The sequence below is a fragment of the Rhinoraja longicauda genome, chromosome 6, assembly GCF_053455715.1.
Source record: "Rhinoraja longicauda isolate Sanriku21f chromosome 6, sRhiLon1.1, whole genome shotgun sequence".
In the NCBI taxonomy this organism is placed as follows: Eukaryota; Metazoa; Chordata; class Chondrichthyes; order Rajiformes; family Arhynchobatidae; genus Rhinoraja; species Rhinoraja longicauda.
In genome coordinates, this window is record NC_135958.1 from 79,617,496 (window position 1) to 79,644,259 (window position 26,764).

At 40.9% G+C, this 26,764-nt stretch overlaps 1 protein-coding gene across 1 annotated transcript; it reads left to right on the plus strand.

The window, feature by feature from the left end:
• Positions 1-26,542, plus strand: LOC144594647 (beta-2-glycoprotein 1-like). The gene is made up of 8 exons (XM_078401442.1): positions 1-136; positions 6,384-6,557; positions 9,134-9,230; positions 16,238-16,314; positions 17,230-17,421; positions 21,180-21,359; positions 24,719-24,916; positions 26,406-26,542. Exons 1-8 carry the CDS (start codon positions 70-72, stop codon positions 26,468-26,470), a joined length of 1,050 nt encoding a protein of 349 aa, XP_078257568.1. The 5' UTR covers positions 1-69; the 3' UTR covers positions 26,471-26,542.
• The last annotated feature ends 222 nt before the right edge of the window (positions 26,543-26,764 follow it).

Below are 26,764 nucleotides of genomic sequence, written 5' to 3' on the forward strand. Positions count from 1 at the left end.
TTCATATCAGGCTACTAAAGCACAGTGGTCGAACTGGCTCTGGACAATTCACCTTTTGAAAAGCAGAAGATGGGTACTGTCTACTTCCTCTTTGCGCTAGTTTATCAACTGTGTGTTTGTAAATATGTTTCAGCAGGTAAGTGATTGTGAATTGCAATGTTTTAATGAAACCTTTCTTGTAGTATAATTCATAGTACTAGTGGTTTACTGTGGAGAATATTAAGAAACTCACCATAGAATACTTCCTTGGTTCCTGAGGGGACCCACTCTTTCCCCAGCTGCCCTCTTGCTCCTGATATACTTACAGGATGATTTTTAATCCTATTTACCAAATAGATTTCATTACTCTTTTATACCCTGCTAACTTCTTTCTTACATTCCACAAGAAACCCTGATCACAGTTTCCTGCCACAGGTTTCCTGGGCAACCCTCCTTCAGGCAGAGAGTGGTTTTATTTTCACCTTGCCGTACGACCATGGCTGACTCGGTTGTGAACTCTGTTTCACACACTGTGACTGGGTCGCGTTTGTTGCTGCTGTGTGGAACCAGACAAGCTCTTTGCAAAAATGTGTCCCCCTCATTCCTGTCTCTGCAGACCCACATTGCCCGTGAACCTCTCCAAGAACTGCTACTCCTGTCTCAGATGAATGGTCCCCATGTATCTGATGTTAACAAAACTGTTGCTCATCTCATAATCCCAGGCTGGCCATCCTTTTTCCATATTTCATAATATATCCTCTGTCATAGGCCATTTGGTCCATCAAGTCCATGCTGTCTCACTGAGCAATCCCATTCAACCATCAACTTTCCCAGTAACTTATTCTTCCCATCAGCTGTCCCCAGATTCTACCAGACACTTACACACTAGGGTCACTTTAGAGTGGTCAGTTCACCTCCCTGGGATGTGGGAGGAGACTGAAGCTGCACTTGGCCGCAATGAGAATGTGCACACTCCACACAGGCAGCAGTGGAAGACAGAGACACTCCTCTAGTCAAGGTCTTTAGTCATGCCCTCACATTCCAGCTCTCAAGACACCTAGGCTGACTGACTGCTACCAGGGAAGACAAATGTCTTCTCCTTTTGCTCTGTATCTGAAATGTAACTCATGCAGACTTTCTGTCGGACCCGGTTTGTGCAACTGCGACTACAGGTCACCTGCTGCAGAACTATAGCCCTGAACGTACTAGCAGTCAGCTGGATACAACATACCCAACTTTCCTCTAGGGTTCTGTACTTGTTCACTGTCAGGAACACACTGAAGGTTTGATTCAGTGGCTTCTGACTTCTTTCTCCTCCATTAAACTCACCATTGAATCCAAGGTAATTTCACAGGGGAGAAGATGGAATGACCAGGGTGTAATTGGTCCTTGATTATGTTGGCTGCTTCCCTGAGCTGAGGTGTAGATGGAGTGAATGGTGAACATGTTGTTCCGGTTGGTTTAGCAATCCATCTGCTTGCTTCTCCTCTTCTTTCACACGAGGTCTGCTGCACTAACAGAACATCCTTTCCCATGTGCCCTTTACCACATTTTACTCAATATTTTTAGTTTCCCTCTGTAGTCTACAACAATTATCAACAGATTGATTTCCCTGTCATCTTGGGGAATAGTCCCTTATGCACATTAAACCAGCGCCTGTAGCAATCTCAGGCAATTACTGAGCGGTCTGATGCTGTATTTATCACAAGGTACTGACCATTTATCTTGATGCAGATTTTCTCCTCTGTGACCATCTAAGGCAGGGGTGGCTAAACTTTCTGAATCTTGTGACAACTTGTAATAATATTCATAGTTTGGTAACCTCAAGACAATCGATTTTTATACTCATTTGTGTTAGTAATGCTCCACATTATATAACGAAAAACTCCAAACACGTATTTACTGCATGCTGGAGTTGCAAACCCTTTGAGTCCACATCCAAAGGTGAACCTTGGAAGTGGGTTGTTTTTGTCAAGGTGGTGTAGAGAAATGATGACTGGTTGGGATTTGCTTTTACCAACTTGACCATGGAATGCAGCTGAATGTTGTGCCGAACAATGAGTCACTCACTTGTACTCTTGAGTAAAGGATGGGTCATCCATCAGAAAATGAGCACTTACTGTGAATGATGGTCAATGAAATAACAAAACTACATTCTGTCTGTCAGTCAACTTAAGAAAATAGAAATTACGATTCATCGGCTACAGCAACATGATCTTAATATGTAGAACATGGAACAGTACTGCACAGGAACAGGCCCTTCGGCCCACGATGTCTGTACCGAACATGAAGCCAAGACCAACTCTATATGCCTGCAAGTGATTCATATCCACTTGTATATCCATCCATGTGCCCATCCAAAAGTCTCTTAAATGCCATTAATGTATCTGCCTCCACCACCACCACCCTAGCAACACATTTCAGGCAGTCACCACCCTCTGTGTAAAATACTTACCCCGCACATCACCTTAACGCCATGTCCTCTGGTATTTGATATTTTCATCCTGGGAAAACAAACTCATAATTACCTTGTTTGCTCTTAAGTCTGTTACAGAAGGATTTTTTCTGAGTCTGACTCTGATTTAACTAAGTCACGGTGGCGCAGCGGTAGAGTTGCTGCCTTACAGCGAATGCAGCGCCGGAGACCTGGGTTCGATCCCGACTACGGGTGCTGCTGTACGGAGTTTGTACGTTCTCCCCGTGACCTGCGTGGGGTTTCTCCGAGATCTTCGGTTTCTTCCCATACTCCAAAGACGTACAGGGTTGTAGGTTAATTGGCTTGGTAAATGTAAAAATTGTCCCTAGTGGGTGTAGGGTATTGTTTATGTGTGGGGATCGCTGGTCGGCGCGGACTCGGTGGGCCAAAGGTCCTGTTTCCGCGCTGTATCTCTAAACTGAACTAAACTAAACTAAAGTTTTTCACTGCATATAGTAGATGTGACAACAATAAACCGATACATATGTATGTCCCCGTATAGAGTCATAGAATCCTTGTCCCAACCATTTCATGCTCTCAACCTAGTCAGTATTTCTCTCAGCTCCATTCATCCAGCCCTGGAACTTAAACCCTGGTACCCTGGTTCCCTGGCTAGTCTGACAGAACACAGGTCCGGTTTGGATTGGCATATTTTCCATGAATTTGAGTTCAGGTTAAGGTGTATCATGCTGGGCTGGTTCAGTTCTTTATCTGTGTCGGTTTGTCTTGTGTAGATGATGGATGATCGATGCTCAGCTAGCAAGCAGAAGTGGGACATTCTGGGATTGGAGAATGAACCTGAGGTGTTGACTTTAGGTTAGAGAAACTTTGCAAAGTATCTTGGCACATAGAAAAGTGCAGCACAGGAAAAGATCCTTCAGCCTGCAATGTCTGTGCTGGACATGATGCCAAGATAAACTCATTTCATCTGCCTGTACATGATCCATATCCCCCCAGTCCCTGCATATTCTACTTATCTAAAAGCCTCTTAAATGCCACGATTATATTTGCCTCCATCACCACACCGGACAGCCGTTCCAGGCACTCACCGTCCTCTGTAAAAAAAACTTGCTCTTTTGTCAGGCAATGATATTAGTGCATAAGTGATGGGTGAGGGACACGTCCTGGGCTTGGTACCTTTTGTAAGCACACCTTCACCCTTGTAAACCTCCTCCATAATCTCTCGTGTGCCTACCTTTTCAGCAAGTTTAAATGGGAGCAAGTACATGGTAGTGATAGCTGCAGGACGGAATGGCCACAGCAATGCTGTCTGACTGCCTTCACATTTCACGGTATTGATCACAAACGGATTTCAGGCATGCTGGTTAAACTTCATGAAAGGTCACTGCTCTTGTGACATTTATTAGTAAATGTTAGAAATGTAATAGGTCAAATTTAAGTACATTTTCAATCATTTGCAAACCTATCTCTGCTGGGAAGGCATTTCAAAATACTGACAAAGCTAAACAAACTCCAACAGAATATCAATCTGTCCGACAGAAAACAACTTTACTGTCCCAGAATGCTGGCCTTTTGATTTTTTCGGTAATTTACTTAACTGTTCAATCCTCATGGAATGTAATAAGTTGGAAGTGTAAACATTAAAAAAAAAGTCATTTACTTAATGGAAGAAAATCAATTTTAAGGGAAAGGGGAGGCTCAAATAGAGAGAAATGTTTAAGGAGAGAAACAGATGTAAGGAGAAGAAATAGAGTGGATTGGTGAGATAAAAATGATCACTGGAAAGAAATAAGTCACAAGGAAAAGAAGCGGAGGAAAGTTGAAAATGATTTAGAATAAAAGACCAACAAACTGGACCATTTGGTAAGCCTTTCACCACTCATCATAAGAAATAAGAGCAGGGATAGGCTATCCGATCCCATGACTCATTCAGTTAATAATCCTCGTCATCCCCTCCACTTTACTGTCTAATTTCCATATCACTACAGAGAGTGGTGAAGACGGCACAGCACATCACCGGCAACTGTCTCCCGGCCATTCAGGACATTTTCTACCGGCGGTACCTGCGGAAGGCACGCAGCATCATCAAGGACCACAGCCACCCAGCAGGCAGGCTGTTCTCCTTGTTACCGTCAGGCAGACGTTACAGGAGTATGGCTGCCCGTACCACCAGACTTAAGAACAGTTTCTACCATCAGGCCATCAGGCTTCTGAACTCATAAACACATTTCAAATCATATATGTTGATTATTTTTAATATTGTCTTTTTACTTATTTTTAATATTGTCTTTTTACCTTACTAATGTCATTTTTTTAAATCTTATTTATCCTTGGAATATTACTGCTGAGATGACCTGTTGTGTTGTCAAATACATTTAATTGTACCCTTGACCCTGTGCAACCTACATAATGACAAATAACAAATTTATTATTTATTATTTATTTTATCATCAGATCAGATTAAGTGTAGCAAAGTTGCAAAGGTTATTTTTGTAAGGTCTCTCCAATGTGGACACTGGGTAATCTAGCTTTCTGTACTCTGAGTTCAGGGGCGGGTCATTTAGCTGTGGGAGTTGAGCTATCACCTGAATATTCATGACAGGGGAGTTGGACAGGGCATAGTGTTTGGAATTGTGGCCATTTCCTCTTCAGACCGAGTGAAGGCATCAAAGGCATAAAATGATAACCTGATATCAGCCTGCAGAGTTATAGGTGTCTGAAAGGCTCCAATTTTATTGGTGATGTGCAATTGGTCACTGAACGATATAGAAGGTCCAAAGTTTGCTCTGTTTTCTCCCGAGATGCTGCCTGACCTGCTGAGTTACTCCAGCATTTTGTGAATAAATACCTCTGTTTAATAGATATCAACATTTTTCCGTTGTAGTACTTCTGTGACAGAAAATTGTGAATACAACTTCAACCCAGAACCTCAGTTAAAATTTGCAGAAGAAAATCATTAGAATCCATTCAAGGATAAGAGATTACTGTTATGATAGAAAGGAAAGTTGTGATGGGGGCCTGGAATGCACCGCCAGAGGTGGTGGTGGAGGCAGATACAATAATGACATTTAAGAGACTTTTAGACTGGCACAAGGATATGCAGGAATGGAGAGATATGGACCACACGCAGACGAAAGAAATTAATTTAATTTGGCATCATGTTCCGCATTCTAGGCCCAACATGTTGCCTGGACTGTTGCATGTTCTATTCTGATTCACGTAAAGAAATACAACAATTGGACAATTATTTGAAAGTAAAAGATTTTAGAGCTGTGGGGGGAAAGGAGTAAATAAAACTGACTAGATTCTTTGATAAAGAGCCAATATCATCTCAATGGACCAACAGCCTTGTTCTACCTTGTAATGATTGAATGTCAATAAATTGAATAATTTACAACCTTACAACCTTATCCTGAGGGAAACAGGTATTGAATAAAGTAGATAAACTGTGAATTCAAGGACCACTTGTTGAAATGGTCAGACTAAGGTGTGTACTGTGTGTACTGTGTGTGTGTACTGTGTGTGTGTGTGTGCACACGTGTGTGTGTACTCTGTGTGTGTGCGCGCGCGTGTTTGTGTGTACGTGTATTTGTGTGTGTACATTTGTATTCCAAGGTTCTGATATGGATCGAGCACTTATGGGACTCAGAATAATTGATTAGTGCCATTGAATGTGGAGACTGGGTGATTGAATTGGTTGAGCTGCTGAAAATTCAAATACTGCTTTTTAAAATCTGATTGGTGGTTTTTATCCATTAATCAGAGTGAATCATTTGGAGGAATCCATCTTTTACTGTGGTGGTTGGATGAATGGACTGGATGGGCAGAATGATCTTCCCTTATGAAGAGATGAGTGGATGTTCAGTCGGAAGTAGTGGGGTGGGCAGGTTGAGAGGGAGAAAATACATGGAAAATAGATGAAAATATATTGCAGAGAAAATGACATTGATTTCCTCCTTCTCCGTAGCATGTGGCAGACCATCGCAGGTCATCAATGCATACGTGGTGAATGGAAAGGTTGTCTATGAACCGGGTGAAGAGGCAACATACTCCTGTGTGCCCGGATATATAGGTCGTGGCAACAACAAGCTTATTTGTCCCAAGAATGGCATTTGGGGCAACCCCAAAATTCAGTGTGAAGGTAAGTGTACAAAAACTTTACACTACATCTCAGTACATGTAACAATAATAAATCTAAATCTAAATTGTGAACAATTTTACTTACAACCGCAATTGGTTCTTTTTTCTGAAGCTTGAGGGGCAGCACCTCATCTCTTAGTCAAGTGTCTCGTAGCCTTCTGGACCCGACACTTATTCTGATCGTTACCACCATTCCCAATTCTTGCGCAGCGGTTGGTGATTAGAGGGAGATTGAGTAACAAAAATAAAACACTGCAGATGCTGGAAATCTGAAACAAAAAGCAGAAAATGAAAGAAATACTCAACAAACCAATCAGTATCCATGGAAAGAAAAGCAGAGTTGACGTTTGAAGTCAAGGAACTGTAAAACTATTAAAAAACAAGTATCATTTAAGTTCCCAGTGAACAGTTCTGTGCCTGATAGTATAGAGACAGTGTTGCGATAGGGCGCTGACCAGAGTTATCAAGGAAATAGTTACTTTAAAAATCAGCACTAAGGAACAGAAGTTCAAAAGGATAAACAAATTGAAACAGAAAGATGCAGCCATATAGGTGCAGAGATAAAAAGATTGGTTACCTTAAATAGTTAAATATTAAATCCCAAGAGCTACAACGTACTGAGGCAGAAGATGTGCGCTGACATTGAACATCATTGGAACAATGTAGGGAGCCAGAGACAGAGAGGTCAGAGTGGGAGCAGGATTGTGAATTAAAGTGACAGGTGACTGGAAGTTCACAATCACCCTTGTAGACTGAACAGAAAGCACAGCAGCTACCCAATCTGTATTTGATTTCTCCTGTGCCGAGGAGATCATGTTGTTAGCACAACATGCACTACATTAAATTGGAAAATGTGCAGGTGAATTGCTGCTTCACCTGGATGGACTCTTTATGTCTCTGGATTGGGCAAGGGGAAGAGGTAAAGGGGCAGCTGTTGCATCTATCGTGGTTACATGGGAAAGGGCTGTAAGATGGGCAGTGGCTGGTGGAGGTGAAAGTGTGGTCCAGGGAGCCACAAACATAAATCTTCCTTCAGATCGCTGAAAGGCAAGGAAAGGGGACAGCAATGTCCAGTGGGGGAATCCATGGAGGATGATCACTGAGTGTGGAAGCAAATGAGGTGCAAGAGGAGGACCAAGGGAAGGCAATCTTTGTTCTGGTTAGGCGGAAAGGGGTTGAGAACAGAAGTGCAGAAATAAAGGAGGAGAATTGCTTAAGAACTTTGCAAACCATGGTAGAGGGCATCCCATGGTGAAAGAAATGGGAAACAACTTAAAAACACTGGCATATAAAAGAGTTCTGCTGCTGTTGCCACGTACAACTTGTTTACCAATCTTATGTTCATTTCTTGACCACCAACCTCCCACTGCAGCTTTGCATCATCATTGCCTTTGCCAGTTAAAGTCATGCCCTGCTCTGCACTGCCACAAAACTTCCCTTCTTTGCTCCTTCTCCTCCCGACTTCACCTTGACATTTGATCTCTGAAATTGTTCCAGTCTGATCAAAGTTCATTAACCTGAAACATCATGTCTGCTTTTGACTTCATTAACTGGATTCTAATTCCTCGTTGTGGGGTTTTAACTCACATTAGTTGAGACCAGTAGATTGCTAATGTATGCTACCCTAAAGTTACATTCCATAATCATTAACATTCAATGTGAATAATAGGATGTTTCCCAGATATCATGTAAAGGACAAAGCTAAAATGGTAGAAGATCAAGCAGCTTGGAAGGAAATAAAAATATTAATATATTTGTTTGAGGAAGACAGTTTGAAAGCGAGGTGACAAAAATAAATCAGGAGGTGAATTATGCAAACGAAAAAAAAGTTGCAAAACCAATGAAATCCAAAATAAAAATGTAGTAGTATGCAAAGGAAGTAAGAAAATTTGTGAGCAGAATTCTTTGAGTATTAATTGAATAAATGAGGGAACACAAAACCTATAATTGAAATATAATCTGAACAGAGAAATTGTGGATCAAGTTATTTCTCGTTCAGGAGATGTGAACAATATTATCAATAGTGGCATTTATTGTCCATCCCCGAACTGAGGAAATAGTTATGAACATTTCTCAGGACATTTATTCACAAAATGCTGGAGTAACTCAGCAGGTCAGGCAGCATCTCAGGAGAGAAGGAATGGGTTACCCCATTACTTCTCTCCTGAGATGCTGCCTGACCTGCTGAGTTACTCCAGCATTTTGTGAATAAATACCATCGATTTGTACCAGCATCTGCAGTTATTTTCTTATATTTCTCAGGACATTAGTCAACTAGATGGGTTTCTAGCAGATTCATGGTTACTATTACTGAATCCCCATTAAGGTATCTTAAGCTTTTGTAAAATCACCTTCATAACCTTTGAAGAAGTCACTAAATTTGGAGATAATTTATTGTATATCAGTACATGTGTTTTCAATAAATATTTAGCTCATAATGGGTCATTATTTCGACAGTTTAATTGAATGGCAGAATCAAACATTCAGGAATCTATCATGTGAGAGTATATCAGTTGATGTGTTAGAAAATGACATGATTGTTAAATAATTTAGTTATGTATTTTTCTCCCCTAAAAGCCAGAACATGCTCATTTCCAAAAACACTGGAAAATGGAGAAATGCAAGCAACGGAGCTCAAGTTTGGGAAACAAATTTACTACCGTTGTAATGAAGGGTAGGTACTCTGCAGAGGTGGTGCAACAACTTAATGATAATCATTCAATGTTAGTAATCAAACTGTGCAAGTAGCCTATTCAGCTCCCAAGGTCCACCAAAGAGCTTTTAATTTAATTTCCTAATTTTGGCAACTATATAAATCATTTAAAAAAATTACAGCTTCTTCCTTCATCATCTTTTCAGGCAGTAAGCACTAGAATTTTTTTGTAGTCAAAAAGATAGTTAAAAAAGTGAACTTTCTGCCAATCCTTCCATTATATTCCATGTTATAGTTTATTTTTGCATTTCTTGCTAGTTCAGTCTTGTATTCCAGTTACCTTTATTTATCAATTTTTTGATCAACTACTAAATTCTAAACACTACCAATCTTCAGGTTTACAGCCTTTACTGACGACTTCAAGCTATTTTCCTTAGATTTCAGAACTATCTTTAATTTCTCTTAAAATCCATGAGAATATATATATTTGTGACTTAAAGATATGTATATATTTTTGCATATCAAATAATATTCTTTTAATGCCCGTTGCCAGTTCAGTATTTATTTTAATACTGTCCAACCTTTACCAATTTACCATCACCAAAATCACAACCCCCTCCCCTGCAGTTGCTTCATTCTCATTTTTGACTTATCTATTGACGTTCTTTGGGGATGTGTCCACTAGAGTTGATAAAGGGGGAAATCATTGAAGATATTGTATTGGAAATTTCAGACAGCTTTAGGCTAACCAAACATTTAGTGGACTTGGTTACACAGAATCAGAGGTAATAGACTAGCATGGATTGAATGTTGATTGATATCGAATAGAGAGAAAGAATAATGAGGCTTTGGCAGGCTGTGGCAATTGGAAGAAATAGATGAGAAATTACTTCACTCAGAGGGCGGTGAATCTTTGGAATTACATGCCTCAGTTGTTATGAAGACTCAGTCATTGATTGCGTTTGAAGCAGAGATTGATAAGTTCCTGGATATTAAAGGAATTACTGGGTATGGGGACAGCAAAGTAGAGTGGTTTAATTAGAATATCAGTCAAAATCTCACAGAGCAAGCTGAAAAGCCATCCCTGCACGTATATCTTATGTTGCTATGCTCTTCAAACTATGACCCAAGTTACTGACTTCACTGCTAAGGGAACTAGGTCCCTCCTATCAATTCAATCACCCATAGATAGTAGATATATCTGATTCTCAACTTGTTTATAAGAATTATAATTTTGAGCAGGTCCCTTTTCAAATGGATCACTTCTCCCTGCAAGTTAACTTCTAAATCCATGTCATCTCATTTGGATAAAATAGTTGAAATCTTTCTCGAGAATTTAAAATAAAATCAGGATCTAGTTTAACCCAATCTTACATTTGGGAATCCATTTCTTACATTTATTGCAGTCCCTCAGTTTCTCAAGCGAATTGCATCATATGACTCATTCCTAAACTAACTGTTGCACATTTATTAAACTGCAGCAGTTTAATTGTCTGACCCTTTCTAAGACTGATGAAAAAGTCTGTTTCCTGAGTCAACACCACTGAATTTTATTGATTAAACAATTTTCCCTCCCTATTTTTTAACACCAGTCACCCCATCAGTGAAATCATGAGTCAGTGTGTAGGCGAACAAGAAGGCAGGAAAATATTGAACCACAAAAGCAACTTCAATCAATATGTAATAGAAACACACAAATTAATACCCATATTTCATTCAGGACTGTTTATAATTATGTGACAAGTTCATAAATGACTGGTGTGCAACAATAATAAGGTGATGCTCAAAGTCCTGATTTATAGATGACATTTTCAAAATTATGATGAAGAGCACATGCATTTAACATGCAATAAACTATTTGTATCCCATAAACCATGGTTTACACAAATGCAGACAGAAGGTTGCAACGTCATTAACCCAGCCAATTTCCCCATCTTTGCCTGATGAGAGTGTCATCCCTCTTCTTGACATCAGTACGTGGGGAATAAATCCCCCTGAGTTCCCCTGGCAAGAATGTCAATTCACAGATTTGCAGCAATTTTTAAATTTTTTACATAGGCACAGATATTCCCCAATTATCTTGTTTCTTAGTAGTGTTTGCACTGGCAATATAATGAGCAAATATCAGTTTTTAGCAGTACATCAAGTGTCTCTTACAACCCACACATCTTACCAAGTCAAATCAGTTTTGTATAATATAGGGAAAGCATTCAAAAGACCAACAAGGCAAAATAAATCTTTCTGAAGAATTTCATACTAATGAGATGATTATCCACAAGACCTGGTTCCAACCTACATTGGGCCATTGACTAATTTTATTTAATGTTCATGTTATTTTAAATGTATCCCACTGATCATTTCCTTGTGGGAGTAAAACGGAGTTATTTCAGAGGAAAAGGTTATGCTTTGAAATAAATCTTCAGACACTTTTGACTGCCTAAATGGGTGCTGCATGTAAAAATAATGCTGAATCTCAGGTCATAACAGAAAATAGAATAGAAGACAGCACAAGACAAGCCATTCAGTCATACGATGCCGAACATATTGCCAAGACCAACTCTTAATTGCCTGGACAATCCATATCCCTCCATTTCCTGCATATCCATGTGGCTATCCAAAATGTCACAAACATGTCTGCCTCAACCACCAACCCTGGCAGCATGTTCCAGGCACTCACCTCTCCCCTCCCCCTGTGCAAAATACCTGCCCTGCACATCTCCCTTAAACTTTGCCCCTCTCACCTTTAAGGTATGCCTCGAGTATTTGATCTTTTCATCCTGGGAAAAAGGTTCTGACTTTCTACCCTAACTATGCCTCTCATAATTGCTCATACTTTTATTAGATCTCCCCGCAACCTCTGGAATTCCAGAGGAAATAATCCAATCTGTCCAACCTCTCCCTGTAGCTAATACCCCTTAATCCAGACACCATTCTGGTACACCTCCTCTACACTCCTTCCAAAGCCGCCACATCTTTCCTGTAATGGGGTGTGCAGAACTGCATGCAATACTCCAAATGCAGCCGAACTAAAATTGCAAACTTGGGAAGTCTTTCTTTTAAGCAATTGTTATTGTGGTTTTCTGCCCTATAAAGTAACCTGCTTGTATTTGGACAGTGGTAGCATACTCTCTCATTCATTTTTGTTTCATCAGCAAACTTGGATACCTTACACTCTACCCCATACTCTAAATCATTAACATAGATAATAACTAACTGAGGTCCAAGGTCTGATCCTTTGGAAATTTCGCTGGCTACATCTTTCCGTTCTGGAAAATACTAATTTGTCCCCACAGTCTATGTGTTAACCTATCTTTAATCCATGTTAGCATACATCCACCAAACACCAGGAGTTCTTTTTGTGTGTCCTAGTCTTATCAGTGGTCATCTGGAACATCAGATACTCTGCACCTACAGGTTCTCCTCTATTGATTCAGCTTGTAATATTTTCAAAGAGGAATTTTATTGTAAATTATTTGAGAAAATTGCGAGGCATAAGCTTTCCAATCCTTTGTAAAATAAAATCATTCAAAATAAGCTGCGCAAACCGACGATGGAATCGCATGTGCAAATATGCCAGGGAATAAATGCATGTTATGGTGAATCACAACAGTAAATATTTGGTGATTGGAAGTTGGCTTCAAAACTGGCATAGAATACCTTTTAGGCATGAATTACATCTAATAACCAATGGGTCCAACATGGGTCCATGGGTCCAATATCCAAGCATCATTGTCTGATAATTTTAATACATTTTTAATGAAAATCAACTGCTAAGTGAATAAATGTACTTTGTTATTGTAGTCTAGCAAAATGCTAGTTAACATTTTTCGGCAAATTAATTATTTTGAATCATCAATTAAAATTCCTTACCGGAGAGGTTAATAATGTGTACTTGTTCTTGGGCCAGTGAACGCATGCTCAAAAGCATGTTGATTTTGCCTGTTATTTTTGGAACTGCCTTCTTTTGAAAAGATTTTCTTAGTCCTACTAATTATTACTATTAATTGTGAATAGTTATTTTTATAATTTTGCTTGGTCACTCAAATACAAAGTCTGATGGGAGATAGTTTAACTTAAGTGTCCCCCCCCCCCACCCCCCATGCTGTATTGCCAGGAAGCATGCAAACAATGATTTCAAGATACAATAGTCCCTCCTGTTTCTTCCTCCCATTGGGCTTCAGTGCACATTTAGTACAACGTGGGAGGAATTCATCCTTGGATTGAAGGCACTAAATGCCATTGTAAATCTGTGTATTTTTCCTTTGCTTCTATAATTAGGCCACACATTCAATAGAACAGAATTTTAACTTCCAGATGTTACTATGTGACATGTTTAATATGAAATGGCTTACATTTACATAGTTCTGTCACAATCAAAGCACTTCAAAGCTAATTTTTTTTTGGAAGTGGAGTCAAAGCTGCAATATAGGATTTATGATCACATACATGTAAAAAAAAGCACAATCCCACAAATAACAATGTGATAATAACCAGATTATTGTGTTTTGGTGATATTGGTGGAGGATAAACTTTATACCACGGGGTACTCTGTTATTCTCCTTCTGATTATATCACAAGATACCTGCACCTCGAAAAAATTAAAAGCTGGATTTTCAATTTCTTCTTCTAATTTTTAATATTACAAAAAGATTACTAAAATTTAATAATTAAAATGTATTAATTAAATTATGTGGTCAGGCTCCTAAACACCTTAAGCATCTTATATGATTACTAAATGGCAAACTAATAAAATTAGTTTTAATAGTCTTTAGAAAAATACTGGTGAGGACTATGTAGGAAGGAACTGCAGATGCTGGTTTAAACTGTAGATAGACATAAAATGCTGGAGTAACTCAGCAGGATAGTCAGCATCTCTGGAGAGAAGGAATGGGCGACATTTCGGCTTGAGACCCTTCTACAGACTGAGTCGGGGAGAGGGAAATACAGAGATAAGGAAGTGCAAGATGTAACGAGACAAAGGTGATGGAGATCAAGGAAAATGTAGAGTAGATAATTGTTAGCAAGGAAAAGGTAACAACAAAGAAAACATAGATAAAATGTAAACCAGGACAGTCAGACTGGTCGGAGAACTGGGAAGGGGGGAGGGATGGAGAGAGAAGCTTACTTGAAGTTAGGGAAGTCAATATTCATACCGCTGGGGTGTAAGCTGCCCAAGCAAAATATGAGGTGTTATTCCTCCAATGCGCTCACTGTGACAATGGAGGAGGCCCAGGACAGAAAAGTCAGTGTTGAAATAAGAGGGGGAGTTTAAGTGTTTAGCAACCGGGAGATCAGGTAGGTTTTGGTGGACTGAGTGGAGGTTTTCGGCGAAACAATCGCTGAGCCTGCGCTTGGTCTTGCCGATATATAGGAGTCCACACCTGGAACAGCGGATACAGTACATGAGGTTGGAGGAGGTACAAGTGAACTTCTGCCTCACCTAAAAAGATTGTCGGGGTCCTTGGATAGAGTTGAGGGGGGTAGTATAGGGACAGGTATTGCATCTCCTGCAGTTGCTGGGGAAAATACCTGGGGAGGGGGTAGTTTGGATGGGAAGGGAGTTGCAGAGGGAACGGTCTCTGCGGAGGGCGGAAAGGGGTGGAGATGGGAAGATGTGGCTAGTGGTGGGATCCCGTTGGAGGTAGCGAAAAGTTGGAGGTTGGAGGTAGGATTATGTGCTGTATGCGACGGCTGTTGGGGTGAAAGGTGAGGACTAGGGGGTCTGTCCCTGTTACGACTGTGGGGAAGGGGAAGCAAGAGCGGAGCGGCGGGATATCCAGGAGACCTTAGTGAGGGTCTCATCTATAATGGAAGAGGGGAACCCCCATTCCCTAAAGAATGAGGGGGCCTGGTATAGAACACCTCATCTTGGGTGCAGATGCTGCGTAGACGGAGGAATTGGGAGTAAGGGATAGAGTCTTTATAGGAAGCAGGGTGGGAAGAAGTGGGATCTAGATAGCTGTAGGATTCAGAGGGTTTATAATAAATGTCAGTCTACTTCCTGTGATGGAAACGGTGAGATCAATAAACAGTAGGAAGATGTCAGAGATGGTCCAAGTAAATTTGAATGCAGGATGGAAATTAGTAGTTAAGTTAATGAAGTCTGTGAATACTGCATGGGTGCAGGAGGTAGCACCGATGCAGTCATCAATGTAGCAGAGATAGAGTTCAAGGATAGGGGCAGTGTATGCCTGGGACAGGGATTGTTCGACGAACCATACAAAGAGGCAGGCATAGCTGAGGCCACACGAGTGCCCATGGCTACGCCTTGGATTTGGAGGAAGTGGGAGGAGTCTAAAGAGAAGTTGGTAGAGGGAAATTGGCTGGTTCTGCGGTCGAGGAAGAAACAGGGGGCTTTAAGATCTTCCTGGTGGGGGATGGAGGTGTAGAGTGACTGAACATCCATAGTAAAGATGAGGGAGTGGGGGCCTGTAAAACGTCATTGAAGAAACAAAGGGCGTGTGGTGTCTTGGGAAGGATTGGACATGGGGAAGGGGGGGTAGGATGGAGTTGAGGTATGTTGAAATTAATGCAGTGGGACAGGAGCAAGCAGAAACAATGGGTCTGCCAGGGCAGTTCTGTTTATGGATTTTGGGGAGAAGATAAAACTGGGCCGTGCAGGGCTGGGGAATGATAAGGTTGGAGGCTTTGGAGGGCAGACAGCCGATAGTGATAAAATCAAAAATGGTCTGTGAGATTATGGCCTGGTGCTCATCTGTGGGATCATGGTCCAAAGAGAGGACTGATTGGACCTGGGATTGATATCTCATCTAAAACATATCAGTTCTGAAATTGCAATATTCCCTCACAACCAATCTGCAGAATTAGCTCAGAATTTTTCTTTAACATCACTGGAATGCAACTTGTACTGAAAACTATTTGACTCATAAGTGGGTGTGATCCACTATGCACACTTAATATTCTGATGTTTCTCTGACTAGTGATAAATACTTCATGGTGACTGACTGAATACCAATGTTTCCTATGTCCTTTTTAAACAGTCGGTAATCCTAACTTTACTTGCTCAGGTTCATTTTCAGAGGCTCAAGGAACAGCACCTGCCAGGCAGATGGCACTTGGAGTGCTCAGAATCAAGTCTGTGAACGTAAGCATTTTGTTAAACAGTGAGTTTAATCATTTTTGCTGAAGACTTTTAAAAACAGAGAAGAATTGCTCTTGACACAACTGATGAGTAATGGAGAACAATAATTTATAGAACAGTTGAAAATAGATTCCTCATTGGATGATTGATTGAATGATCACAAAAGTATCAGGAATATATTTGGCATTCATTTGCAAATAGTGTCTTGGATTTTAACAGGAGTGAGAATACATTTTATGGTATGGGGTGGAGGAAGGTCCATGGGTGGGTGAGATGGTGTTTTGGATGGACAGCCCAAGAATCCAGGTGGCATACAGGCTCAGTATTTCACACTATTATCACTTACTGCTTGTCTCCCAGATGAAACTAGAGAGCAGGACCAAGTGTGTACGGTCCACAACTCCAGATGGGCTTGGGTTAGGGGGAGCTGGGTGCAGTGGTGGTGGACTGATCATGATTATGGCACTGATTCTCGTAGAGATTGTTTGATGGGTTAGGAGATGAGGAGATGGTGGGGGGAGGGAAGAATTTAATTCGTGGAGGTGGTGCATGATAGTTGTCCATTCTGAGGGTACACTGATGTCAGCTAAGGTTTTTTGCTTGAATGGGTAGGGAAATCAGATGCTCTCTGCATGGAGTTTGCAAGTTCTTGCTGTGGCCGGATGGTTACCACCCACATCCTAAAGACGTGCACGTTTGTAAGTTAAATGGCCTCTGTAAATTGCCCCTAATGTGTAATGAGTGTATTGGAAAGTGAGATAACATCGCACTGGTGTGAAAGGGTGATGGATGGTGAGTGTGGACTCGATGGGCCATGCTGTATCTTTAAAATCAATACTTAAAATTAAGTAAACCTAGTCTCTGACCAGTTTTCCTTGGTAATATGTAAATAATGGTTAACCATTTTATTTTCCACAGCTGTGCAATGTTCACCCCCAATTACACCAATAAATGGAAAAATCATATTTCATGACACTACCCAGACCAATCACATTTTCATCTTTGGTGATATGATCTCATATGAGTGCAGGCAAGGACTGGCTTTGATTGGAAATGAAACGGGCTTTTGCCTAGCCAGTGGAAAATGGACAAATGCACCTCAATGTGAAGGCAAGTAGGTCTGATGACTAAATATAATGTTAGGAATCTCATCCTCCCCACATTGCTCTAAACATGGATTATTAAGAAATCTAGACTGTCATTCATCTAGAATGTAATGCAAATTATGAGAGCTTTACCTTAAGGGATTGTTATATCGTTTATATTTTGACCACTCGGTTACAACTTTTGAGTTCTTTTCCCCATGCATTTTATTCCAAGATACAAAATAATATAAATTGATCAAGAACTGGAGCCAGAAAACTGGCAACATTTGACAATCAGATTGATAGTAATGGAAAAGGATAAAATTGGACCACGAGGGAAATTGTGTTAAATTAGGGGAAGGTTAATTACAACAGCATCAGGCAGGAGCTGGGGGGAGTAGTTTGCAAGTGGCTGTTATTGGGGATGTCCACATCTAACATGTAGGTGTCATGTACAGATCAGCCGGTCAGAATTCAGGACCGACATGTTCCCTAGAGGCAGAAAGATAAGGATGGTAAGGTTCGGGATCCTTGGGTGATGAAATATGTTGAAAATTTAGTAAAAAATAAAAATAAAGCATATCATACTTATCTTTACTGATTGCAGTCTGTGGCAGGAAGTCAAGGATCCAGTTGCAGAGAGAGGTGCCGAGGCCTAGATCCAGGAGTTTGGAGAGGAGTTGAGTTGGAATTATGGTATTGAAGTCAGAACTATAGTCAATAAATTTGCGCCTGACATAGGTGTCCTTGTTATTTAGCTCCAGGGATGAGTATAGGGTCAGGGAGATGGCATCTCACATGGACCTGCTGCGTGGTAGACGAATTGCAGTGAATCAAGGCTGTCTGGGATTGATGTGCCATAACCAGCCTCTTGAAGGTCTTCATGGTGATGGATGTCAGAGCCACTAGGTGTTAATCATTAAGGCGTTTTACCTTGCTTTTCTTTGGCACTGGGGTAATAGTAGTCTTCTTAAACGATGTGGGAACCTCAGACTGGACTAGGGAGAAATTACAGATGTCCGCAAATATTCCTGCCAGCTAGTCTGTGTAGGTTCTGAGGACTTGGACAGTTACTCAATCCGGTGCAGTTGCTTTCTGCGGGCTCACTCTCAGGAATGTTAATCTGAAGCCTGCGACGTTTACTATGAGTACTGCTGCACTCAAGGCTCTCGCCTAGAGGGGAAGGGGGAAGAGGGAAGGGGGAAGAGCAAGTTTGATGTCTTCCCACTCACCTTCAGTTCAAAGTGAGCATAGAATGCATTGCACTGATCAGGGAGGGGCACAATGTTGCCAGCAATTAAGCCTGACTTTGCCTTTTAGCCCATTGTAGCATGAAAGCCTTGCTACAATCATCAGGTGTCTGTGTGGTTAGTCTGCAACTCTACCTTCATTTGGTATTGTTGCTTGGTGTACTTGTTGGATTTGCGAAGATCATAGCTAGATTTCCCTTGCTGGTTGGGGTCACCGGACATGAACGCCTCCACCCTAGATTTAATAGGGTGTGTATCTAAAAGTTCATCCATGTTTCCAGGTTAGGGAACACCCAGACGGGTGTTTTGGCTTGAAGTCCTCTACATACTTACTGATAAAGCGTGTGATGCCTGTGGCATACTCAGTTAAGTTAGCTGCTGAATCCTTCAAAGTAGATCAGTTCACCAACTCAAAGCAGTCATATAGCAGCTTATCTAGTTCCTGAGACTAGCACTCCACGACTTTCTGTACAAGATTCTCCATCTTCAATTTCTACTTAGAAGCAGGGGATAGGAGCACAGCCTCGTGGTTTGATTTTCCAAAACATGGGCAGGGGATGAAGCAGTAAGTGTCGAATGCATTGGACCCAGGGAGAGCTTGCAAACTGGATATAGAATTGGTTTCATGAAAGAAAGCAGAGGGTTGTGGTGGAAGCGTGTTTTTTGGACTGGAGGCCTGTGTCGAGTTGCATGCCTCAGAATCAGTGATGGGCCGATTGCTGTTTATGGTTTATATCAATAATTTGGAAGACAATGTACAAGGCATAACAGCATTACAAAATTACAGTATGCTCTTGATCAGCTGGGCGTGGGCTGAAGAATGGCTAATGGAGTTTAATGCAAATGAGTACGAGGTGTGGCTATTTAGGAAGTCAAACTTGGGCAGTATCTTCACAACAAATGGTAGAGACCTGGGGAATGTTGTAGAGCAGAGTGATCTAAGAATGTAGGTACATAGTTTCCTGAAAGTAGATAGGGTGGTCAAGTAGGCTATTGGTACATTGGCTTTCATCAGTTAGGGTTTTGAGTATAGAAGTTGGGATATTATGTTACAGTTGTACAAGACATTGGTGAGATTGGAGCACGGCATTCAGTTTTGGCCGCCCTGTTATAATAAGGATGTACAGAGTGCAGAGAAGATTGACAAGGATGTTTTCAGGACTTCAGGGGCTGATCTATACGAAGAGGTTGGGCAGGCTAGGGTAGGGGAATAAAAAAACAAGAGGTCATATGTTTAAGGTGAAAGGGGCTAGATTTAATACATTCCTGAGGGGCAACTTTTTAATTCAGAGATTGGTGGGTATATGGAACGAGCTGCCATAAGAGGTAGTTGAAACAGATAAAACACAGCATTTAAAAGACACGACAGATACATGGATAAGAAAGGGTTAGATGGATAGGGCCAAAACATGGGGAAATGTGAGTAGTTTAGATGGGGCATTTTGGCATAGATGATTTGGACCAAAGGGCCAGTTTCTGTGCTGTATGACTCTATGACTCAGGTGGGAAGGGGACATTTTGCTAGCATATCCTTGAGGTGGTCGTTTTGAAGAATCCAGCTATGATCAACAAGGTTTCGGGCTTCGTCATTTTAAGGCTATTGGTTGCGGTGTACAATTCATCCTCTCTCTGCAAGCTTCATGTCCACATGGAATGGCATGTAAACTGCTGCCACAATAGCCACAATGTCACAAATTCCTGTGGCAGGTAATAGGGAGAGCACTTCACTGTTAGCTATTCCAAATCTGATGACCAGGAACTGACCAGGACCACCATGTCCAGGACCAGAGGAATCGATTAGGAAACAGACCCCTCCGCCCCATACACTGCACAAGGATGCCATACAGTCCATCTGGTAAAGTGAAGAACCTTCAGGTGGTATGGCATAGTCAAATGAACCCATGTCTCTGTGAAGCAGAACACACAGCAGTCTCCCAGTTCCCTAAGGTAGATAGGTGTGTGGAGTTTTCCATTCCAGACGGTAGGCAATTAAGTCACTGTATCAGGTACTCTGGAAGGTTAGGTCATTGTTAGTAATTCTGACAGCCTTAGAATTGAGATTTAAAAGTGTAGTCTGATTGTAACTGATATAATGAGAGGATCTGGTGGGGATAGTTTGCAAAGATTAACCACACTCCAGAGCTGTCATAAGATGTGAGCAAGTTTGAGGTGGCTGAATAGCATTTTGCTGTACAGCGGAGTGCTAGCTTTCACTTTCATCAAATTTATTTATGTACACAATCTATCAACTATTGATAACTGGTTTAATAGGAGAAATGAAGAAATGGTGTAGCATCAAACGGTGATGTGAAATGTACAATGGCATTGGTTTGACACCATTACATTTTTTGAAAGTTCCTTCCTATCACATATCCCAGACGTCTCTGACATACTGCAATACCACATGAAATAGTACACAGGGTATGTCCAAAAATTGCAATGTATACCAAAAAGGAAACACTAGCTTTGCTTTACAGTACAAACACTGGTAATATCATAAAATACAAGTTCAAGCTATTTATTTGTGCTACAGATGTGAAATGCCCAGCTCCACCAAAAATAGTGAATGGATTTTTGGTGTTTGGCTTCAAACACAAATACAATTTTGGAGAGACTGTTGAGTATGGATGCATTCAAAGTTACATCTTGGATGGTTCAAGGGAAGCTGTGTGCCAGAAAACGGCACATTGGACTGAAATACCCAGCTGTAAAGGTGAGAGAAACTTAAACCCGATTAATTAAAATGATGGTGGAACAGAATGCTAGGATCTAGCTAGTTGTCTATAATACAGACATACGGCAGGACTATGTGGGAAAGAAAAGGGGACTAATAATGTTTTTTCCATTATGCTTTTGACATTTGTGGTCTGTGATGTGATGTAATATATTTGACATTTAGAAACAGTGGAGGTTTTTAAACAGTGAAAACATGATAATATTTGGATTGATGAAATGGAAAGGAGCCAGATATTGTTGTCCAAGGTTCATTTTCACTGTTATGATATTTAATGTTATGATATATAATGGTTTGATACCCATAACTGAATCCGACGAGCTACAGTCAGACTGTTAATATAAAAGCTACCATCAAACCTGCTTTAAAATATATCAAATGCAAAACTACAATGAAAGCAAAATGGCGCACATTGTGATAGAGTAAATTTGTAGAGTAAAACTTATCATATTGTGATCAGAGCCATTAGGAGGCAGTGATCACAATTTGATAAGTTTTACTCTACAAATTGAGAGGGAGAAGGGAAAATCGGAAGTGTCAGTATTACAGTTTAGCAAAGGGGATTACAGAGGCATGAGGCAGGAGCTGGCCAGAATTGACTGGAAGGAGGCCCTAGCAGGGAAGACGGTGGAACAGCAATGGCAGGTATTCCAAGGAATAATGCAGAAGTTGCAGGATCAATTTATCCCAAAGAGGAGGAAAGATTCCAAGGAGAGTAAGAGGCACCCATGGCTGACAAGGGAAGTCAAGGACAGCATAAAAATAAAAGAGAAGAAGTACAACAAAGCAAAGAGTGGGAAGCCAGAGGATTGGGACTCTTTTAAAGAGCAACAGGAGGCAATATGGCAGAAGGCAATGACTAAGCAGAAGGCAATGACTAAGAAGGCAATACGGGGAGAAAAGATGAGGTACGAGGGTAAACTAGCCAATAATATAAAGGAGGATAGTAAAAGCTTTTTTAGGTATGTAAAGAGGAAAAAAATAGTCAAATCAAATGTGGGTCCCTTGAAGGCAGAAGCGGGGGAATTTATTATGGGGAACAAGGAAATGGCAGACGAGTTGAACCAGTACTTTGGATTTATCTTCACTAAGGAAGATACAAGCAATCTCCCAAATGTTCTAGTGGCCAGAGATCCTAGGGTGACGGAGGAACTGAAGGAAATCCACATTAGGCAGGAAATGGTGTTGGGTAGACTGATGGGACTGAAGGCTGATAAATCCCAGGGCCTGATGGTCTGCATCCCAGAGTACTTAAGGAGGTGGCGCTAGAAATTGTGGACGCATTGGTGATCATTTTCCAATGTTCTATAGATTCAGGATCAGTTCCTGTGGATTGAAGGGTAGCTAATGTTGTCCCACTTTTTAAGAAAGGAGGGAGAGAGAAAATGGGAAATTATAGACCAGTTAGTCTGACATCAGTGGTGGGGAAGATGCTGGAGTCAATTATAAAAGACGAAATTGCAGAGCATTTGGATAGCAGTAACAGGATCGATCCGAGTCAGCATGGATTTACGAAGGGAAAATCATGCTTGACTAATCTTCTGGAATTCTTTGAGGATGTAACTAGGAAAATTGACAGGGGAGAGCCGGTGGATGTGGTGTACTTTGACTGTCAGAAAGCCTTTGACAAGGTTCCACATAGGAGATTAGTGGGCAAAATTAGAGCACATGGTATTGGAGGTAGGGTACTGACATGGATTAAAAATTGGTTGACAGACAGAAAGCAAAGAGTGGGGATAAATGGGTCCCTTTCAGAATGGCAGGCAGTATCTAGTGGGGTACCGCAAGGCTCGGTGCTGGGACCGCAGCTAATTACAATATACATTAATGACTTGGATAAAGGGATTAAAAGTACCATTAGCAAATTTGCAGATGATACAAAGCTGGGTGGTAGTGTGAACTGTGAGGAAGATGCTATGAGGTTGCAGGGTGACTTAGACAGGTTGTGTGAGTGGGCGCATGCATGGCAGATGCAGTTTAACGTGGATAAGTGTGAGGTTATCCACTTTGGTGGTAAGAATAGGAAGGCAGAGTATTATCTGAATGGTGTCAAGTTAGGAAAAAGGGACGTACAACGAGATCTGGGTGTCCTAGTGCATCAGTCACTGAAAGGAAGCATGCAGGTACAGCGGGCAGTGAAGAAAGCCAATGGAATGTTGGCCTTCATAACAAGAGGAGCTGAGTATAGGAGCAAAGAGGTCCTTCTGCATTTGAACAGGGCCCTAGTGAGACCACACCTGGAGTACTGTGTGCAGTTTTGGTCTCCAAATTTGAGGAAGGATATTCTTGCTATTGAGGGCGTGCAGCGTAGGTTTACTAGGTTAATTCCCGGAATGGCGGGACTGTCATATGTTGAAAGACTGGAGCGACTAGGCTTGTATACACTGGAATTTAGAAGGATGAGAGGAGATCTTATCGAAACGTATAAGATTATTAAGGGGTTGGACACGTTAGAGGCAGGAAACATGTTCCCAATGTTGGGGAAGTCCAGAACAAGGGGCCACAGTTTAAGAATAAGGGGTAAGCCATTTAGATCGGAGATGAGGAAAAAAATTTCAGTCAGAGAGTTGTGAAGGCTCCGACCCGCGAGGTTCTTGCTTCGGCTTCTCTGCGGCCTTCCAGGAGGCCTCATCTCCATTGAAAAGGTACATCCTTTTATTTTGAGGCCGTGCTTTCTGGTCTACTACTGGAAACATCCTCTCCATATCTACTCTATCTAGGCCTTTCATTATTCGTTAGGTTTCAATGAGATCCCCCTTCATCCTTCTAAATTCCAGTGAGTACAGGTCCAGAACCTTCAAACACTCCTCATACGTTAATACAATCATCCGCGAGATCATTCTTGTAAACCTCTTCTGGACCTTACCCAAAGCCAGCACATCCTTCCTCAGATATAGGACCCAAAACTGCTCCCAATTTAAGACCAGTGTCTTATAAAGCCTCAGCATTACAATCTTGCTTTTATATTACAGTCCTCTCTAAATGAATGCTAACATTACATTTTCTTTCCTTACTGCCAACTCAACATGCAAATTAACCTATTAGCAATCCTGCACAGCACTCCCAAGTCTCTTTGCACCTCTGATTTCTGTATCCTCTCCCCACAGAAAATAGTCTATGCTTTGTAGGTTAATTGGTTTCTGTAATTTGCCCCTAGTGTTTTGGGAGTGGATGTGAATGTAGGTTAACATAGAACTAGTATTGAACGGGTGGTTGACGGTCAATGTGAACTCGTTGGGCAGAAGGATCAGTTTCCATGCTGTATCTTTCACTCAAAAAACTCATCAGTAATACATCTGAAATAAAATTTATCAGTATGTTGTGCTTTTCTTTTCTAGCTCCTTGCATTATATCTGTAAATAAAGGTCGTATATTCTACCATGGGGTAAAAATCTGGCTGAATCAGCTCCCGGACAAGAGAATAATGCATGCAGAAAATGTGGCTTTCTACTGCATGAATAAAAACAACAAATGTGGATTTCCAGTTCTAACTCAGTGCATTGATGGTACAGTTATAATTCCTTCATGCTTTGAAGGTGAGAGTGATTTTAGGTATGAAGAAAAATGAAAGTCTCTGAAGCGTTATATTGTGACAGTTTAATGATATTTCTTTGTTTTAAATGCCAAATAAATGTCAGAACTGGTCTGTGCAACTGGACCCGAAACGTCACCCATTCCTTCTCTCCAGAGATGCTGCCTGTCCCGCTGAGTTACTCCAGCATTTTGTGTCCATCTTCGATGTAAACCAGCATCTGTGGTTCTTTCCTACACATGTATATTGGGTGATATTGGAGTGCAATCCATTTGTGTTCTACAGACAGTGGATGTCTCGAACCCGAAACGTCACCCATTCCTTCTCTCCAGAGATGCTGCCTGTCCCGCTGAGTTACCCCAGCATTTTGTGTCCATCTTCACCCAATATACACCCTGGATCCTGAAGATCATTGCTTGTTTTATGTCCAACTGTTTTATAGAGTTGATAGTTTGTAAAAATCGATGGGGACCTTGAGAGCCCGATTGTCCTGGCTTCAGAGGGCTAATGACAGATTGAACAAGCCTTGGCAGAAAGGGTGATAGTTAGGGTACATTGATGCAAGTTGATATGAATTTATATATAAAGGGTTTACGTAGTGGTGGACTGCTGGACTTAGAAAACACCGGGTACATGGCTGCAGATCAAAAGTAAGCAAGTGGAGGAAACCCAAATATCTTTCATTATAACTAAAGTAATAAGATTGGGTTAATTGCCCTTTTCTGTGTCAGAAATACAATGTTTCAGCAAAAATGTCACAGAGAATTTAAAGTAACTTTAAAAGTGATTCTGTACTAAATCATGGAGACTGGATTGACAGCAGATCCGGGTGGGCACACTGTGCATGTTAAAGTGCTTTGATTTGCTTGCCCAAAGGGCTCTACCTCGGTACTTCATCAGGGAGATTCAGCTAAAAAACACTACATAGTCCAAAGAAGGTATGAATGGATGAATTAAGATGATAGCCAGAACATACAACAAAGAATGATACAGAATAGGAACAAGCCCTTCGACCCCCAAGATATATGCTGAAGAAGATTAAGATCAGATGCATGTGGGCAAAATGATTAACTATATTTATTGAGAGTTTTAAAATGGTAATAATTTTTAATACACATTTAATTCCAACATTTGGAACAGGTCCCACAGCCTTCACGTCAGGCTCCTGCAATTCTGCTTTCCTTATGGTGGAAATCATGGTCTTTATTGTGGGATCATGGTCTTTAATTAAAGCAGGAGGCAATTTATGCATGTATGACCTGCACAAGTTAAGTTCCCATTTCAGTATGGTGGAGAGCTAGCATATTGTAGTCAGACAAGTTTATATGGAAAATTTAAAAATGAACAAAAAAATGTATGCAGACATGGAATTTGTAACAAAATAGCTGGCATAGAGACAGATTTGTCAGATGCTTTCAAAGGATGTTGCGAGAGTAATAAAGATGTAACCTTTTTTTGTTATGAACTCACTTATCTTTTTTATTTTGTTGCAGAACCTTCAGCATTTACCTACCAAATCAGGTACAGATCACTTCCATCAGAAATCAAACAATGTTAAAGTAGGAGCTCTACATCCACTGTCATGTCAAATATCATTAAAAGCGGAAACACGATTTCAACAGTGATTAAAGCTATGAATTGTGTTTTTTTTTAAATCTCACTTATATCACAATTGGTTACATTGTGGTGGCAAGATTGTGGGGGCGACAGATAGTCTCTATTGAAATGGATGATTTTCTTCTTGGATTTCACTTTTGTTGTTGCAGAGTGGAACATTGGCAATAATCAGTGTTTGGTATTTGTATATGGACCCAGTTTGTCACCCAGTTTGTCACCAAAATCCATATTTAAA